The sequence below is a fragment of the Chamaea fasciata genome, unplaced genomic scaffold, assembly GCF_029207755.1.
Source record: "Chamaea fasciata isolate MVZ Bird 193981 ecotype frontalis unplaced genomic scaffold, bChaFas1.0.hap1 SCAF_28, whole genome shotgun sequence".
NCBI classification, from domain to species: domain Eukaryota; kingdom Metazoa; phylum Chordata; class Aves; order Passeriformes; family Sylviidae; genus Chamaea; species Chamaea fasciata.
In genome coordinates, this window is record NW_027094113.1 from 3,505,066 (window position 1) to 3,522,066 (window position 17,001).

The 17,001-nt window shown below is 56.5% G+C and overlaps 1 protein-coding gene across 5 annotated transcripts; it reads left to right on the forward strand.

Annotated features, from left to right (window-relative positions):
• The first annotated feature begins 1,860 nt into the window (after nucleotides 1-1,860).
• LOC136302368 (calcium/calmodulin-dependent protein kinase type IV-like) lies at nucleotides 1,861-16,465 on the forward strand. Of its 5 annotated transcripts, none has more exons than XM_066205848.1 (12): nucleotides 1,861-2,331; nucleotides 2,726-2,856; nucleotides 6,166-6,244; nucleotides 6,557-6,619; nucleotides 9,131-9,213; nucleotides 9,305-9,377; nucleotides 9,886-9,976; nucleotides 10,072-10,146; nucleotides 10,994-11,069; nucleotides 11,185-11,311; nucleotides 12,611-12,763; nucleotides 13,730-16,465. In XM_066205848.1, exons 2-12 carry the CDS (start codon nucleotides 2,759-2,761, stop codon nucleotides 14,363-14,365), a joined length of 1,554 nt encoding a protein of 517 aa, XP_066061945.1. In that variant the 5' UTR covers nucleotides 1,861-2,331; nucleotides 2,726-2,758; the 3' UTR covers nucleotides 14,366-16,465. The 5 variants fall into 5 exon arrangements, with proteins under 5 accessions (XP_066061945.1, XP_066061946.1, XP_066061948.1 ...); XM_066205849.1 differs by having other exon boundaries at nucleotides 2,729-2,856; XM_066205851.1 differs by having other exon boundaries at nucleotides 1,861-2,325.
• Nucleotides 16,466-17,001: the final 536 nt, after the last annotated feature.

Below are 17,001 nucleotides of genomic sequence, written 5' to 3' on the forward strand. Positions count from 1 at the left end.
CTCTGCCAGCACAGCCCCCCACTCTTTGGGGATGAACGGGGGGATTGTGCTCGTTGGGGACCGAGTGATAAATATTAATTATGCAAAGCAGCCACTCCAGCCCACCCTTGTCTCCACAACATTCCAGGACGGGGAGAGACGGAGGCAGAGTCAATTTATTCACAGAGCAGGTCACTCCCTGTACGAACATCCCTTTCAAAAGGGAGTTGCATCTGGAGGAGATCAAGCAGGGCTGAGTTTGCCTCCCTCAGATATGATAAAATATTCTAATAAATACTCGGGGAGCCCATGACAAGGAGAATGTTTTGTGCTGGTGAGACCTTCACGGTGGGGCCTTTGGGGGGGGGGGTCTCCTGTTTGTGCTGAGGGATTCGGGGGGTCCTGAAGCATCCTCAGGGCCTGTCTACCCCTCAGTGCCACTGGAGGGTCACTGTCCCATGGGATGCTCTCCCCGTTTCAAATTCTTAATAGAAAAACATGAAAATCTGCTGTTTGCTCGCCTTGGGTGCTCAGGAGGGACTCCCTGCTCCCTTTGCTGTGGGGAACACAACACCCCACGGGGCTCCCCAACAGCGTGGGTGGCCCCAGACACGGGGACAACGGCATCCCAACCCTATCCCCACTCCCACCCTGTTCCTGGCCCCATTCCAGCCCCATTCCTATCCTTTTCCCAGACAAACCCAGCCTTATCTTCACTCCCACCCCATTCCTGGATTTATTCCATCCCCACTCCCATCCTATCCCTGGCCCCACCCAAACACCATCCAGTGTCCCAGCCCAGTCCCATCCCATCTCCTTCTCTAATCCCATGTCCATTCTGATTCTGTTCCTGGCCCAAATTTAGTTCCAAGTCTCACCCCGGCCCTATCCCCACTCCCATCCCATTCCCACTCCCATCTCATCCCTGAGCCCATCCCAACCCCATCCCCCGCTCCCAGCCCTGCCCTATCTCATCCCATCTCCGTTCCAGTCCTGTTCTGGGCCCCACCCCATCCCCAATCCCAATCCCACCCTAAACCCACCCATCCCTGCTCCCCAGGTCCCTTCTCCCACCTCCACTGCTCATCCCCCTCCTCCAGCCGGGCCCCACCACTCCCAGTCCCATTCCCACCAGCCCCATTCCCACCAGCCCCATTCCCACCAGCCCCATTCCCACCAGCCCCATTCCCACCCTTCCCAGCCCATTCCCACTCCAGCCCCGTAACCCAATCCTTTTCCAGCCCCAATCTCAGCCCCGCCCCGTCCCCTCCCACGGCCCCATTTCCCTTCCGCCCCCCCCGTCCCCATCCGGTGGGCGACGGCGTCACCGTGCGGCGGCTCCGGGCAGCGCCCGCGCCCCCCCGCCGCCAGTTGGCGACCCCCGGCCCCGGGGGGCTCCCGGTTCCGGCTGCTCGGTGGGGCACAGCCCGGCCCCGGTGGGTGCGGGGCTGCGGGCGCTCCCCGGGCTGCGGGGCGGGATGGGGGGCGCGGCACCGGGAGGGGGGTTCCCGGTGCTCCCGGGGAGCGGCCGCGGTGCCCCCGCCCTGGGGAGTGGGGTCGGGGCCGCCCGGATTCCCCGAGCACCGGGTGGGTCCCGCAGCCCCGGTGGGGGGGCGGGGGGCGGCGGGGGGGTGCAGTGGCGGCGCCGGGCCGGGGGGTGGCACGGCCGAGCCAGGCGGGAGCCGGTGATGCTGCCTGGGAGGGTCCCGGTGCTCCGCAGCCCCGGCCCCGCATCCCCACCTTCCTCTCTCCCTGCAGCGCTGCGCTCCCGCTTCCCGGCAGCCGCTCATCCCCGCATCCCGGTGCTGCCCGGTATCCCCGCATCCTGCCATCGCTGCCTTCCGGTGCTGCCCGGTATCCCCGCATCCTGCCATCGCTGCCTCCCGGTGCTGCCCGGTATCCCCGCATCCTGCCATCGCTGCCTCCCGGTGCTGCCCGGTATCCCCGCATCCTCCCATCCCGGCATCCTGGCAGCTGCATCCGTGCCGCCCGGCATCCCTGTTCTCCCGCATCCCGGCATCCTCCCTGTATCCCTGCATCCCTCCGCTCCTGAATCCTCCCATCCCTGCATCCCTCCATTCCCGAATCCTCCCTGTATCCCTGCATCCCTCCATCTTTCCCGTCCCTGCATCCTCCCAGCCCAGCTAGGCTCAGTGAAGCCCCGCCGAGGAGCTGAGCCGTGACGCCCCGTTTTGGGGAGCAGCGGGGGGGCCGCACGGTCCCGGGGGGCCGCGGGCGGGCTCAGCACCAGCCCCGGGGGCTCCGGACCCCCCGTGCCCACCCTCGGCACGGCCGCACCGCGCCGGGGATGAGGCAGCGCCGGGGGGGACACGAGCGGCGCCGCAGGTAACGGTACGTGCCGGGCCACGACCCCACCCCAAAATTACCGGGGGCGTGCGGAGGGCCGGGCGGGTTTGGGGGAGGCTGCGGGGTGCAAACCAGTCCGCGGGTGCCCGGCCTGCCGGGCTCTGCAAAGCCGCGGGGGATCCCCAGACAGGTGGGAATGGGGTGGGAAAAGGGGGGTGGAAAAAGCCGGGGGTGGGGGGGACAAACATCCCACCGCGGGGGGAATTATCTCGGAAACGGCATCGGGGATTTGTGGCCGTAATTCCATGGCGCTCGATAATCCCGAGCGCTGTTTTTTCTCGAGCCATCTGGGCACTCGCGGAAGCGCCGGGGGATATTTGGGTGTGGGTGAGGCGCGGGGGGAGCGGCGGCCATCCATGCCGGGGTCTCCCTTTCCCAGCAGCCGGCGGCAGCTCGCAGCCCCCAGCCCACCATGCCGTCGTCCAAGAGCGGGAGCGACTTCTGGATCGATGGATCCCACCGGGAGGCGGCACTGGAAGATTTCTACGTCGTGGGCCCCGAGCTGGGACGGTACCGGGCGGGGAGAGCGGGCAGGGAGGGGCAGGAATCCCCCCCCGGGGTGGGAGCGGGTCTTGGTTGGGGCAGGGACTGTCCTGGGGGGGGAGAAGGATGGAGAGAGGCAGGAGGGATGGAGGGATGTGGGGAGGGGTGGAGGGATATGGAGGGGATGGCTGGGGGGGCTTGGAGGGATTCGGGGGGAGTGGGTGAAGGGGAATTGGGGGTGAGGGGATGGATGGATGGATGGATGGATGGATGGATGGATGGATGGATGGATGGATGGATGGATGGATGTGGGAGGAATGGATGAGGAGGGATGGAAGAATGGAGGGATGCAGGAAGGGATGGACAGGCAGGGGAGATGAATGGATGTAGAAGGGCCGTGGAAGGATGAGAGGATGGAAAAGGGAAAGGGATGGCGACAGACCCTCCCCTCTTGGGTAACCTGGCACTTGGCCTGTGCTGTGACGCTGCAGCAGCGTCTGGGAGCGCTCACTGGGGGCTTGCAGGTTGGGCCAGGGGTGCCTGGGCCTGTGGGGCTGGATATTCCTCATTTCAGTGGGATCATGGGGAGACCCATCTCCCCTCTGAGCACCCCAAGGCTTTGTGGTGAGCAGTCAGGGTCCTGCAAAGGCCAGGCAGCGCCAGCCTCCACAAAGAGCCTGGATTGCCAGCTCTGGATTTGGCTTGGAGAGCCCATCTGAGGGCTGGGATCCCAGGTGAGGGGTCCTGGCGCCCCTCAGGCAGGGAAGTGCCAGCAGCCCGTGGTGGGAAGGTTGATGATCCCATTTGTGGGGGAAGGCAGCGCTGCCTCGGAGGCCTGGCTCTGTAACAGGTGGATTTGGTGGTTCAGGCTGGGCCAGCCCCAGCTGCCGCTGGCTTTTCGTCCTCAGAGAATCGTGAAAAGCAGCAGTTTTGGTGAAAGCAGGAATTTAAGGGTTTGTATCGAGGTGTGGCCACATCAGCTGAGGGCTTGGCAGCACCCAGCACTGCACAGAGGGATGTAGGACAGAAGGACAGGCCTGGAGCCCCCGGAATCCCTCCATCCCTCCATCCAGTTTCAGCAGCAGATTTAAATCAAACTGTTTTCAGTCCTGCAGCCTCCCACTCACGGTGTGTTGGGGTCTGGGTGGGATTTGGGCTGCTGGGAGCCCCCTCGCCGTGCACAGCTCTCCCTTAGAGCCTCTCCTGGCAAGGTTGGACCCGGCTCTGGCCACGAAGGCGCAGGGAGCAGGAGAGGGATGGAGGGAGCCGGGATGTGGGGACAGAGGGAAGGACCCAGCCCGGGGCTGCTCCCGGCCCTCACGTTCCAAGCTCTGGGCAAATCCCATCGTTCGACATTTTCCAGTTCATCTGGAAAGCAAATGCAATTATCTCCCGTCGCAGGCAAGGCTGATTGGGGATATTTATTTGAGGCCTTCGAGCGGCGGCAGCGGGGGCCGGGGGCCGAGGTGTGGCGAATTCCGGCGCGGATCCGCTAATTGGAGACGCGTGAGGGGCAGCGCCGCGGGCACAGCGGGCACAGGAGCCACCCCGAGTCCTCCTAAACGCCGAGCCGAGCGCTCCTAAATGATCTCGTTAGCGGCGGGAATCAGGCTGGGAATTGTCCGTGCGGAAAAAAAATGTGGAGGGAGGGTGAGAGGTGACAGATCCTGGCTGGCATTCAGCTGCGGACAGGAGGTGGAGGATCCTGCCCCGTGCCCAGCCAGCCCAGCTGGGAAATTCCAAGAATAACCTCGTGGCTTCTCCCGCTGGAAGAGCCTTGTGGTGGTCGCAGCAGCAGCGGTGCCATTTGGGGGTCAAATCGCAGCTTTTGCCCGTTTTCCTGAGCTGCAGCAGGTGGTGGCCGCCCCTCCCCTCCCTCCCAGCCGAAACAATCGGTTTCCGAATCACTTTTTATTTGTAAACTGAAGTTTCACGGAGAATATTGGGCAGAAGGGAGGAAATGTTTCGAAGCCGGGCAGGGTTGGGGTTCGCCGATCCCGGGCGGATCCCGCAGCATCCCGGAGGAACCTGGTACCCGCCGTTGCCATGGGAACGCCGTTCCCAAATTCAGCCGGATGAGTTGCAAAATCGGCTCTGGGTTTGAAGACAAATCCCTCTTTCAGGGAGCGCGGGGGCTGCAGCGGGGGTGTGGGGATGTTGGTGGGCTCGGGGGAGGTTTTGGTGTCAAAGTCGCTGCTTTTGGAGATCAGATCTTGCCGGGCACCTCCAGGCACAGCCTGAGCTCCCTCCAAGTAGGCGGCGGAGCCAAAGTGCGGTAAAACGCGGCCGATTACCCGGGGGCAGGAATTAATCTGCTCCAGGAACCAGGCAGGGAGATGGAATTGCAAATGAGCCCCGGAATGGCCCGGTGCGCTGGGCTGATTTCACCGTCCAGCGCTCGGGAAACGCGATTAACTCGAGCTGAGATGGCCATCGGCTGCGGGGCGCGGCGGGGAGGTGGCGGCGGCGGGGCCCGTGTCACCCGCGGCGGTTTCACCTGGCAGGGAGGTGTCTGGTGACGGGATGGAGCCCCGGCGGTGTCGCCGCTGTCGCCGAGAAGCTGCGAGCGGGGGCACGGCGGCTCCGTCCTGTCGGAAAAGCCGCTTAAGGATTTAAACCCCCTGTAGAACTCGGGTTTAATTAAAATAGCCTCGGCCGGGAAAAGCGGGGAGGATGCGGCAGGGGGGTGCGGGAGGAGGGGGATGCGGGAGAGGGACGCGTCAGGAGGGGGTGCAGGGAGGGGATGTGGGGTGGGGATGAGGGAGAGGGGTGCAGGAAGGGAATTCAGGAGTGGGGGGATGCAGGAGGAGGAGGATCCATGAAAACTGAGATCCAGGAAGAGGGGTTTGCAGGAGGAGGGGGATCCACAAAAACTGAGATCCAAGAAGAGAGGTTTGCCGGAGGAGGGAGATGCAGGAGAAGGAGGATCCATGAACATTTAGATTCAGGAAGAGGGGGATGCAGGAAAAGGGGGATCCTTGAAAATTAAGATCCAAGAAGAGGGGTTTGCAGGAGGAGGGGGATCCACAAAAACTGAGATCCAAGAAGTGGGGTTTGCAGGAGGAGAGGGATGCAGAAGCGAGATCCATGAACATTTAGATCCAAGAAGAGGGGGATGCAGGAGGAGGAGGATGCAGAAGGGAGATCCATGAACATTTAGATCCAAGAAGAGGGGGATGCAGGAGGAGGGAGATCCATGAAAAGCAGGATCCGTAAAGAGTGGGATCCACGCTGAGCTCCCAGGGCCTGGCACTGCCAAAGGTGCTGCTGGGGGGGCACAGGGGGAGTGGGACTCCCCAGCTCTGTGCCAGCCTCATGTCCCCCCTGCCCTCCCAGGGGAGCCACCTCGGTGGTGTTCAGCTGCCAGGAGAAGGGCACGGGAGCTCCCTACGCTGCCAAGATCCTGAAGAAAACGGTGAGTGAGGCAGGAGAGGGGCTGGGGAGGGGAAGGGGGAGCACCAGGGAGCTGAGGGGGGGAGGGCTGGTGGTGTCTCTCCTCCCCTGTCCCTCGGCACCAGGATGGGCGTGGGGCTGGCACTGGGGCATCACTCCCGCAGTCTGGGGGTCCCACATGGACAAAAACACTGGGATTAGGGATTGGGTTGGGCTCTGGGACAGGCATGGAAATGTCCTGGGAGTATTGGGGGGAAGTCTCTGTGTGGTGGGGAGCCGAAGCCAGGCCTGGCAGCACAGGTGACACAAGCTCTGTGCGGGTTCACCTTCCCAGATTGACAAAAAGATCGTGAGGACGGAGATCGGGGTCCTGCTGCGGCTCTCACACCCCAACATCGTGAGTAGGAGCCCTGTGACACAGCTGCCACCTCCCTTTGGGTGGGGTCCACGCCTGCTGGGGGTGGGTTTGCCCTCAGCTCAGCCCGGTGCTGAGGGAAGGGCTGGAATGTCCTCGTCCTCATCCTGTCTTGGTGCAGGATGAAGGCACCACCCCATGGAAAACCCTCCTTGCCCCCCAATGTCCCCTCCCTGCCCCCCAATGTCCCCTCCCTGCCCCCCAATGTCCCCTCCCTGCCTCACTGACAGCGTCCAGGTGATTCCCCACTCGCTGCCACATGAAATTCCTGGTCCTTGCAGCTCCTTTGAGCTCCCAGCTCTGACATCCAAGTCCAAGGACCCCCCACCCTGTCCTCCCCATCCCCACGGCTTGGCTTGAGATTTCCACCAGGCAAAGCAATTTCCATCGAGGAGATCAAATGAATCCCAGGGGAAATTGCCCTGTGTGTAATGAATCCTGCCAGGGGAGATAAAAGGGGAGGCTGGGGCAGTGGGGGCTGGGGCCGTTCCCTTGCTCAGGGCTCCGGGGATAACGGGAGCCCTGGGGGGATAACGGGAGTGGGGCTGCAGGGACTCACAATGCCCCGAGTGGATCTAATCCATCCAGGGCCAGCAGAGCCCCCCTGGAATGCCAGGGCCTGGGAGGCTCCGTGCCCCCCACCTCCCAAAAAAGGCTCGTTCCTGACTGCGTGGTTCCACTTGGGAATTGTAAAAGGATCTTGGAGAACACCTGAGTTAAGGAAACGACACAAAAAAGCCACCTGGGAGCTGCTGTGGGGCTGAGGGTTGGGACAGGCCCTGCTCCTGTTGGGATTGTGATTGGGACATCTTTGGGACATCACTGGGACATTGTCTTGCCCAAGCTGCAGCATCCCCCAAACCCTGGGCACGGCTGCTCCCAGCCCATCCTCGGAGCTTTGCCCTCTGGAGAAACCCCAAAACCTTCGTGCAAAGAGATGAAGCCGAGAGAAATCCCAAACATCCCCAAAACAGAGACAAAGAGCTCAAAGCACTGGGGAACAGGTTGTCTCTAAACCACTCAGCCAGCTCAGCGTGGGCCCATTTTGAGGTGTTCCAGTGTTTTTGGGGCAATTTGCTGCATCAGCCTCTTCCACGGAGACATTTCCCCCCATCCCAGGACATCTGGGCAGACGCAGGGATAACAGCCAGGATGGGAATCACACACTTGGAGCAGCCCGGGTGACGCCAGCCGTGGATGGGAAGAGGCTCCTCTCTGATGTGTTATCAGGAACGCCACAGAAAATCCAATTTCCGCCCTCCCCTCTCCAGGCAGCGGCTCCTTGGAGCGGTGGAGGAGGATCCAGCCCTGTTTTGAATATTTAAATCCCCGAGGTTTCCACGGGGTTCTGCTCATCCCAAGTTCAAGTGATGTTTGAAGAGGAGCTGCTCTGCTCCATTATTGACGCCAGCGCCGCTATCGTGCCGCACCGACCTCGGCAGCGGCTGATAATAGGATTGTAAACTTTTGAAGTTAATAGGAAAATTATAGTGCTCCGTGTATTATTATAATGCAATAAGCTGCCACATAGTGTCTCTCACCCCGCGGGGGATCACGGCTTGTCACCCAGCCTGGCAAGGGAATGATTAAAGCCCCATGAAATTCGCGGTGTCACAAAAGTCTTAAGAAGCATGAAATTCTTGGGTTTCCTTTCTTTTTTTTTTTTTTTTCTTTTTTTTTTTCTTTTTTTAAAAAAAGGGGTAAGAAAAAAAAAAAAGGAAAAATTGCATTTGGATGTCGCTTTAAGAGAGAATTGTTAATTCCAGATGGGCTGTGGAGGCACAAAGGGCTCGTGTGGCAGCCGAATCACAAAAAGTCAGGAGGAAAACACGGGTTTGGTGCCACTTGTGCTGCAGGACAGTCCAAGGGACATTTCCAGAGCCTTGATCCCAGAGTGGCCATGACCTCACAGGGTGTGCCTGGCTCTCCCTCATCCCAGCCAGGTCAGGTGTGCAGGATCAGGATCCATCCCGTGGGATGCAGCCGGACTCGCTCGCACACCACGGGGCTGGACAGAGGCTCCGAGGTGCCCATGGAGCCATAAAATTAAACTGCTCTCACGGAGCTCCTCTGACAAACAAGCTCGGAGATGTGAACAGGATCGAGGCTCTCCACATTCCCAGATTCATCTTTAATCCATGTTAATTGAGCGGGGCTGCTGCGAACAGTTAAAAAAATTCAGGTGAAAACAAATCAAGAGTGGGGAAACACCAAGTGGAGGAAGGAAATGTTTGCCCTGAAATAACCCTTTCCCTTCTCCCTGGTGGTCACAGCCTCCTCCCGGCACAGCCAGGATGCAATCCCACATCCCTCATCCTGCATCCCATATTCCACATCCCACATTCTGCATCCCATACTCCACATCCCGCATTCCACATCCCGCATTCCACATCCCGCATTCTGCATCCCGTACTCCACATTCTGTATCCCATATCCCACATCCCGAAATCCCGAAATCCCACATCCCAAAATCCCTGCTGTCGCCTTTTCCAGATCAAGCTGAAGGAGATTTTCGAGACGCCCTCGGAGATCGCGCTGGTGCTGGAGCTGGTGACGGGGGGAGAACTCTTTGACAGGTACGGATCCGCTCCGGGAGGATGGATCCCGGCAGGATGGGGGAGGAGGAGGAGGAGGATGGAGGGGGCTGAAGGCTCCGTATGCCCACAGGATCGTGGAGAGGGGGTTCTACAGCGAGCGGGATGCGGCGCACGTGGTCAAGCAGATCCTGGAGGCTGTTTCGGTAACGGGACTGTGGGGACAGCCCGGTGAGGGGGTTCTGGGGGTGGCACTGGGGGGGCTGCACCCAAATGTCCCTGGGGAGAGGTGAGCAGAGCTGCTCCCATCCCAAATATCCCTGGGGAGAGGTGGGCAGAGCTGCTCCCATCCCAAATATCCCTGGGGAGAGGTGGGCAGAGCTGCCCCCATCCCAAATATCCCTGGGGAGAGGCACTTGGAGCTGGCCCCATCCCAAACACCTCCTTTGTCCACTCGCCCTTGGCCTTCCAAAGGCACCATTGGGAGAAGATGGATCCGCTCTCAGGGGGGGTGAAGGGGAGGAAGGTCAGGCCTGCTCTGCATCCCAGAGTTTCCATGGCAACAGGAGGGTTTCGAAAACGGGAACTCCTAACTGGAAACAGATCCAGCTGTTCCCGAGTTTGTGACGGGTCCCCAGCCGCTGCTGCCGCCTCCCAAATCCTGTCCGAGGCCGTTCCCTTCCTTTTCCCATCCCACTTCTGCTCTTTCTGCAGTATTTGCACGAGAACGGGGTCGTGCACCGGGACCTGAAGCCGGAGAACCTGCTCTACGCAGACCTGTCCCCTGACGCGCCCCTCAAAATCGGTGGGTTGGGGACCCTGGAGGGGGGGTCATGGCACTTGAGGGGGTCCCGGTGCCCCTCCCCTGATGGCAGTGCCACTCCCTTGTGTCCCTGCAAGGTGACTTCGGGCTCTCCAAGATCGTGGATGAGCAGGACACCATGAAAACCGTGTGTGGGACGCCGGGGTACTGCGGTGAGCGGGGAGTGGGGGGACTGGGGGTGGGAGGGACATTCTGGAGAGAGGGAAGCTGGGGACAGGAGGGACATTCCAGGGGAGAGAATTGGGGACGGGAGGGAGATTCTGGGGGAGAGGAAAACCGGGAGTGGGAGGGACACTCCAGGGGGTTTTCCCTGCCTGAGACCGGGCACAGCTCTGTGCAAGATCGGCTGGGGCCGTGCCACATTTGGCTGGCACAGAGCCACCTTCACCCCTTTTTCTCCACATTCACCCCCTTTTTCTCCACATTCACCCCCTTTTCTCCACATTTACCCCCTTTTCTCCACATTTACCCTTTTTTCTCCCCATTTATCCCTTTTTCCTCCACATTCACCCCTTTTTCTCCACATTTACCCCCTTTTCTCCACATTTACCCTTTTTTCTCCCCATTTATCCCTTTTTCCTCCACATTCACCCCTTTTTCTCCACATTCACCCCCTTTTCTCCACATTTACCCTTTTTTCTCCCCATTTATCCCTTTTTCCTCCACATTTACCCCCTTTTCTCCACGTTTACCCTCTTTTCTCCACATTTACCTGTTTTACTCCACATCTATCCCTTTTTCCTCCACATTCACCCCTTTTTCTCCACATTTACCCTCTTTTCTCCACATTTCCCTGTTTTACTCCACATTTATCCCTTTTTCCTCCACATTTACCCCATTTTCTCCATGTTTACCCCTTTTTCTCCACATTTTTCCCCTTTTTCCTCCACATTTACCCCTTTTCTCCACACCTGCCGGTGCCCAGCGGGGTTTTCTCTGCTGGGACCCCCCCCCATCTCCCCCCCATGGGTGCGTTCGACCCCCAAATTTTCCTTCCAGCCCCCGAAATCCTGCACGGGTGTCCCTACGGCCCAGAGGTGGACATGTGGAGCGTGGGCGTCATCACCTACATCCTGTGAGTGTCACAGCCCGGGGACACGGCGGGGCGGGGCTGTCCCCTGTGCCCTGGGGGTGGCAGGGTTTGTCCCCCCCGTGTCCCACGGCTCTGTCACCGTCCTCCCCCACCCCAGGCTCTGTGGCTTCGAGCCCTTCTTCGACCCGCGGGGGGATCAGTACATGTACAGCCGCATCCTCACCTGCGACTACGAGTTCGTGTCCCCCTGGTGGGACGAGGTGTCCCCGAACGCCAAGGATTTGGTGAGCGAGGCAGCGCTGGGGCTTGGGAAACCATGGAGTTTATTTACTATTTTATTTTATTTTATTTTATTTTATTTTATTTTATTTTATTTTATTTTATTTTATTTTTTTTGGTTTGGTTTTTTTCTTTTTGTTTTATTTTTCTTTTATTTTTTAATTAATTTTTTTACTTGATTTTATTTTTATTTTATTTTTTACTTTCTTTTACTTTTCTTTTATTTATTTCATTTCATCCTTTCCTTCTCCTTTCCTTCTCCTTTCCTTCTCCTTTCCTTCTCCTTTCCTTCTCCTTTCCTTCTCCTTTCCTTCTCCTTTCCTTCTCTTTCCTTCTCCTTTCCTTCTCCTTTCCTTCTCCTTTCCTTCTCCTTTCCTTCTCCTTTCCTTCTCCTTTCCTTCTCCTTTCCTTCTCCTTTCCTTCTCCTTTCCTTCTCCTTTCCTTCTCCTTTCCTTCTCCTTTCCTTCTCCTTTCCTTCTCCTTTCCTTCTCCTTTCCTTCTCCTTTCCTTCTCCTTTCCTTCTCCTTTCCTTCTCCTTTCCTTTTTCTTTTTTCCCCCTAACTTTATTTTTTTTTATTAATTCGTTCAGTTTTATTTCCTGCCTATGATTATTATTTCTTTTATTATTTCATTTTCATGCCTTTATTTATTAATTACTTTGTTTGTAGCATTTTGCTTGCTTATTTTATGATTTAATTTTTATCCATTAATTTATTAATTCCTTTAATTCAGTGCATCACAACTTTATTTATTTATGATTTTATGTTTATCTATTTATTTAAATTTTTCATTTATTTATTATAATTTTTTTATTTATCACTGTTTTCATGATTGATTTAGCTTATTTTATTGTTTTATTTTTAGCCTTTTATTGCATTTGTTTATTTTATTTATTAATCACATTTTTATTTTTGATTTCATGCATTTCATTTCTTCATGTATTTACTACAAATATTTATTAAATAAAATTTATTTATTTCTCACACGTTTCCATTAATTATTTATTTTCCATGTTAACTTTTTATTTATTTATTTAATATGCTGTAGTCTTGCTTTCTTTAATTTCCTTTATTCATTCCCTATTTTTATGATTCATTTCATGATTAATTTTTACTTCTCCCTTTATATATTCCTTATTTTTGTGATTGATTTCGTGATTAATTTTACTTCTGTATTTATTCCTTCTTTTTACGATTGCTTTTACGTTTTATTGTAACGTATATCATATACTTATTACAATTCTTTTCTTGCTTTACTCTGAGCTACTCTGAAACGACAAAACTTAATGATTTTGGTGCTCTCAGGTCAGGAAATTGATAGTTTTGGACCCCCAGAAGAGGCTGACGGTCCATCAAGCCCTGGAGCACCCCTGGGTCACCGGGAAAGCGGCGAAATTCGCTCACATGGACAGCACCCAGAGGAAACTGCAGGAATTCAACGCCAGGAGGAAACTGAAGGTGAGGGGGAGGACGTTGCTTTTATCTTCTTTTTTTGCCAGAGTCAGGATTAAATCCTCGAGATGGTGTTTCTTGTTCGGACTCAGATGTTTATTAACTCTTATCTATATTACAGTCTCACAAGCCGTGAGTTCTACAGCACCTCTAGCTAAGAAACTAAAAATGGAGCCCCCTCTCTCTCTTTACAAGGCCTTTTGAGGATGAACTGTCCAATTATGAAATGACACCTAAATTATTTTTTACTTTTACCCCAATAACCAACCACTTGTGGCCCACATTGCAGATTTTTCTCTGAAATTACAAAATATCACCCAGACCCATGAAGGAGAAGGTGAAAAGAAGGACTCAGCCTATGCCCTAAAACCTCCGTCTTGCTTTAGATATCTATTGCTGTATTCTAAAACCTTAAACTCCAAGTTTTGCACCCTGTGATATCACACACTTCTATTCGAACCACGCACCCACAATCCCAGTGCTGTCACTCAATTTTGGAAGCCTTTTCCACGGCCTCAGGTCAAATGCAGCGTTTGCTTGGGGGTCAGTGCCTGTCAGCACAGAAAGGCTGAAATTCCCAGTGGCTGGGCTCCAACTAGGGGACACCCGTCACCACTGGGGACATGTGACAGCACAGTGGGGACAGCCAGGGAGGGGCTGCCACCTCCCCATCCACGGCCTACAGGGCCTGGGGAACACCTGGGAAGGGCGGAATTCTGCCAAACACCCCCTTGGGATCCCAGGGAAAAGTGCCAGGGGATTTTTGGGGATGGATTTTAGGGCAAGGTTCCTCTCCCAGAGGGTGCTGGGGGCACTGAATTCCCTCTGGGAATGGTCCCAGCCCCGAGGCTGCCAGAGCTCCAGGAGGGTTTGGGGTGGAATTGTTGGGGTGTCCTGGGCCAGGCCAGGATTTTGGCTGAGTGATCCCCTCTGAATATTCCACAATTCCCTAATTCTCTGCCTCTGTCCCAGGCTGCCATGAAAGCCGTGGTGGCCTCCAGCCGCTTGGGCAACCACGGCCACCACGACTGCTCCCGCAGCGGCCGCGGCCAGGGGGGACCCCGGGGCGTGGCCCAGCCCGCGGGGACCGGCGGCCCCAAGGCCAGCGCCGAGCTCGCCGTGTGCCAGAGTGACCATCCTGACGTGTCCCCAGTGGCTGTGTGCCTGAGTGACCACCCGGCCGTGTGCCAGAGTGACCATCCTGCCGCGTGCCAGAGTGACCACCCGACTGTGTGCCAGAGTGACCATCCTGCCGCGTGCCAGAGTGACCACCCGGCCGTGTGCCAGAGTGACCATCCTGCCGTGTCCCCAGTGGCCGTGTGCCAGAGTGACCACCCCACCATCTCCCCGGTGGCCACTGGGGCCCTGTTCCAGAGTGACCACCCCGCCGTGTTCCAGAGTGACCACCCCGCCGTGTCCCCGGTGGCCACTGGGGCCGTGTTCCAGAGTGACCACCCCGCCGTGTTCCAGAGTGACCACCCCACCATCTCCCCGGTGGCCACTGGGGCCGTGTTCCAGAGTGACCACCCCGCCGTGTTCCAGAGTGACCACCCCGCCGTGTCCCCGGTGGCCGCGGTGGCCGTGCCAGGCGCCGGCTGTGACAGTTAACGGGCCCGCAGCGGTGACACCGCCGAGCCTTGGCTGCTGCTGGGGGACCCCGAGAGCTCTCCCGTGGTCTGGGCTCTGGAACATCCTCGTGTCGTGTCCTGTCACCCCCCGGTCGCTGTCCCTGTGTCTGTGCCCGCCCGGCTGAGGGGACGAGGCGGTGACTTTGTCTTCCCACTCTGCGGCAGTTTGGGCGGCTGCGGCTTGCAAAGATCCCGAAAAACCGGGAGCAAACAGCAGAGCTAAGGAATTCTCCCACCTTTCCCTGCAAAGGCAGCGAGTTGTCTTTAAGGGGTTTCTGTAAATAACCCTGAAGGTTTGGGGTTTATTTTGGATTTTGCTGCCGTGGCTGTGACATCTCCAGCGCTGTCACCAGCCCGGCTGTGGGGTTGCTGCTGTGTTAGGAGGGGGTTTCAGGAGCCTTTGAGCCCAGATGTTTGATCCTCTCCAGAGAACAGCCCATGCCAGCGCTTCCCTTGTCATTCCCAGGCAGCAGCCAAGCCCCAGGTTGTGTTTTTTTGTGGGTTTTTTTTGGGGGGTTGGGTTTTTTTCCCCACCTTCAGCCTTGCTGTGGATCCCTGGTGGTGGTGGTGGGGTGCTCACGGACTGGGGCTGCTGGTCTGGCCTCCCCTCACTATTCCAGGTCAGGATTGACACAATTTTAACACGGGAATTTACACAGTTCTTGAATATTGTGTGATTTTTGCCGCGTAACTGCTGTTCCCTGAGGGAGGACAAATGAGTTTATACCTTTTTTAATTTTTATTTTTTAATGAAGTCAGCGGACAAACTTCTTGAGAAGGAATTGCTCTTTTTTTTTTTTTTTAAGGCAGGAAACAGGATAAGCATTTGCAGGTTTTAATACAAAGTGACTGGACAGGAAAAGCCATATTCCATGTGGGAATTACGGAGAGCTGGTGGGATCCTGCCAGGTTTGAGCCCTAAGGCAGCGACCATGACCTGCAGCCCCACATTTTGGGCTTAGAACGGTGTGTTCAGGGTAAAAGATCCCACGTGGAGGAGAATAAATTCCTACAGGAGCTTCATTCCCCCAGGATGGGGGTGTAGAATTGAGCAGCTGGGACAGGAAGGGGGAAAAAAAAAAAAGCCCCAAAATTGGATGTTTTGCCAAAGGTGACGCAGTGCTGACGGACCTGAGGGTGACAGAGCAGGGTCAGGAGGTTGAGGTCAGAGCAGGGGGCGGAAAAAAGGATTTTGGGTTTACCTCCAGCACGAGCAGAAATCAAACCAGCTCCGAGTCAGGATCCACCCCGGAGCTCAGTGGGGTTTGGGGAGCCAAAAACAGCAGAGAAATGAGATGTTCAAGAGGGGTCTGAATTGGGAAAAATACCCTGGCTTGACCAGAGCTGCCCTTTTGTAAACTTGAGTTGCTCTTTTGTGGGGAAGCAGCTGCCCAGTGAGGTGTCCCAGGGGGAAACGAAGCCGCTGATCCTGTGGGACTCTGCAGCACAAGGAAATTCTCCCTTTGTCTTTGCATTTTTTGCAGGAGGGGCAGTTTTTCCCTCTCCTTTTTTCTAATCCTGAGGGCTGAGCCTCGCAGGGTGCTCAGCTGCAGATTCCATCCCTTCCTTGGCGTGTCCCTCCAACTCCGTGTCGTGTCTCCAGCGGGACCTGAACTCCACCTCGTCGTTTCCTAACCCAGGTTTTAAAGACTATTTTCTATCCTTTGACACAAAATGCTGATTAAAGCCTCTCGCAGGACCAGGCTGGGCATCCCCAGAGCCTGCAAAGCAGGGAAAAGGCTGAGTAACAGTTGCAGGATTCCCAATCCTGCAGGAAAACTGGAGTTAGAGCTGACGAATCACTTGCACAAACTATCTCCAGCCGAGGAAGGCACCGGGAGGAAGGAGGGGGGCTGAAAGCGAAACCAGAATGGGAGTTTGTGTCTTATTATTATTCCACAGGTATCTGTATTTAAAGATAGGTAAAATGCACTCCTGGGAGTGGAGCCCAGGGAGGTGCACTTCGGTCTGTTGCTGTTTGCAGAGTGTGTTTGAGTGAGCAAATCAGTGTGGTGGTGACAGTTCTGAAAGCCAGGTGTTTATAACCAACTAGAGACAGTGAATAAAGCGTCAAATCTCAGAGTGTGGGCTCTGTTTTCATTGTTTTCCTGGGAATGCCGGGGCTAAAGGTCGCCATGGAAGGGGTTGGGTTGGAAGGAAATTTAGGGATCATCTCCTGCCATCCCCAGGGACACCTTCCAGTGTGTCCCAGGTTGCTCCAAGCCCTGTCCAACCTGGCCTTTGACACTTCCAGGGATCCACAACTTCTCCGGGAATCCCATTCCAAGAATTCAGATTGGATCTCCTCGGGATTGAGCCTGCAGGGTGTGGGTGGTGCCCCACGGGCGCTGGGAGCCACCCGGCCTATGGAAGGTGTCCCTGCCCATAGCCGGGGTGGCACCGGACGGGCGCAATCCATTAAAATGACGTCACAGTCCGTGCCAATGACGTCACTCACCCCGTTGCCGTGCAGCATCCCCTCCCGCCCCCCGAACTGGGCGTGGCTTCCTCCCAATTCTCCAATAGAAGACGAAATGGGCGCGGCTAAGGCAGCAGCGTGTAACTCTGATTGGCTGAGCCTCGTGTTTTGGCCGCGGCGGGGAGGGCGGGGCGCCA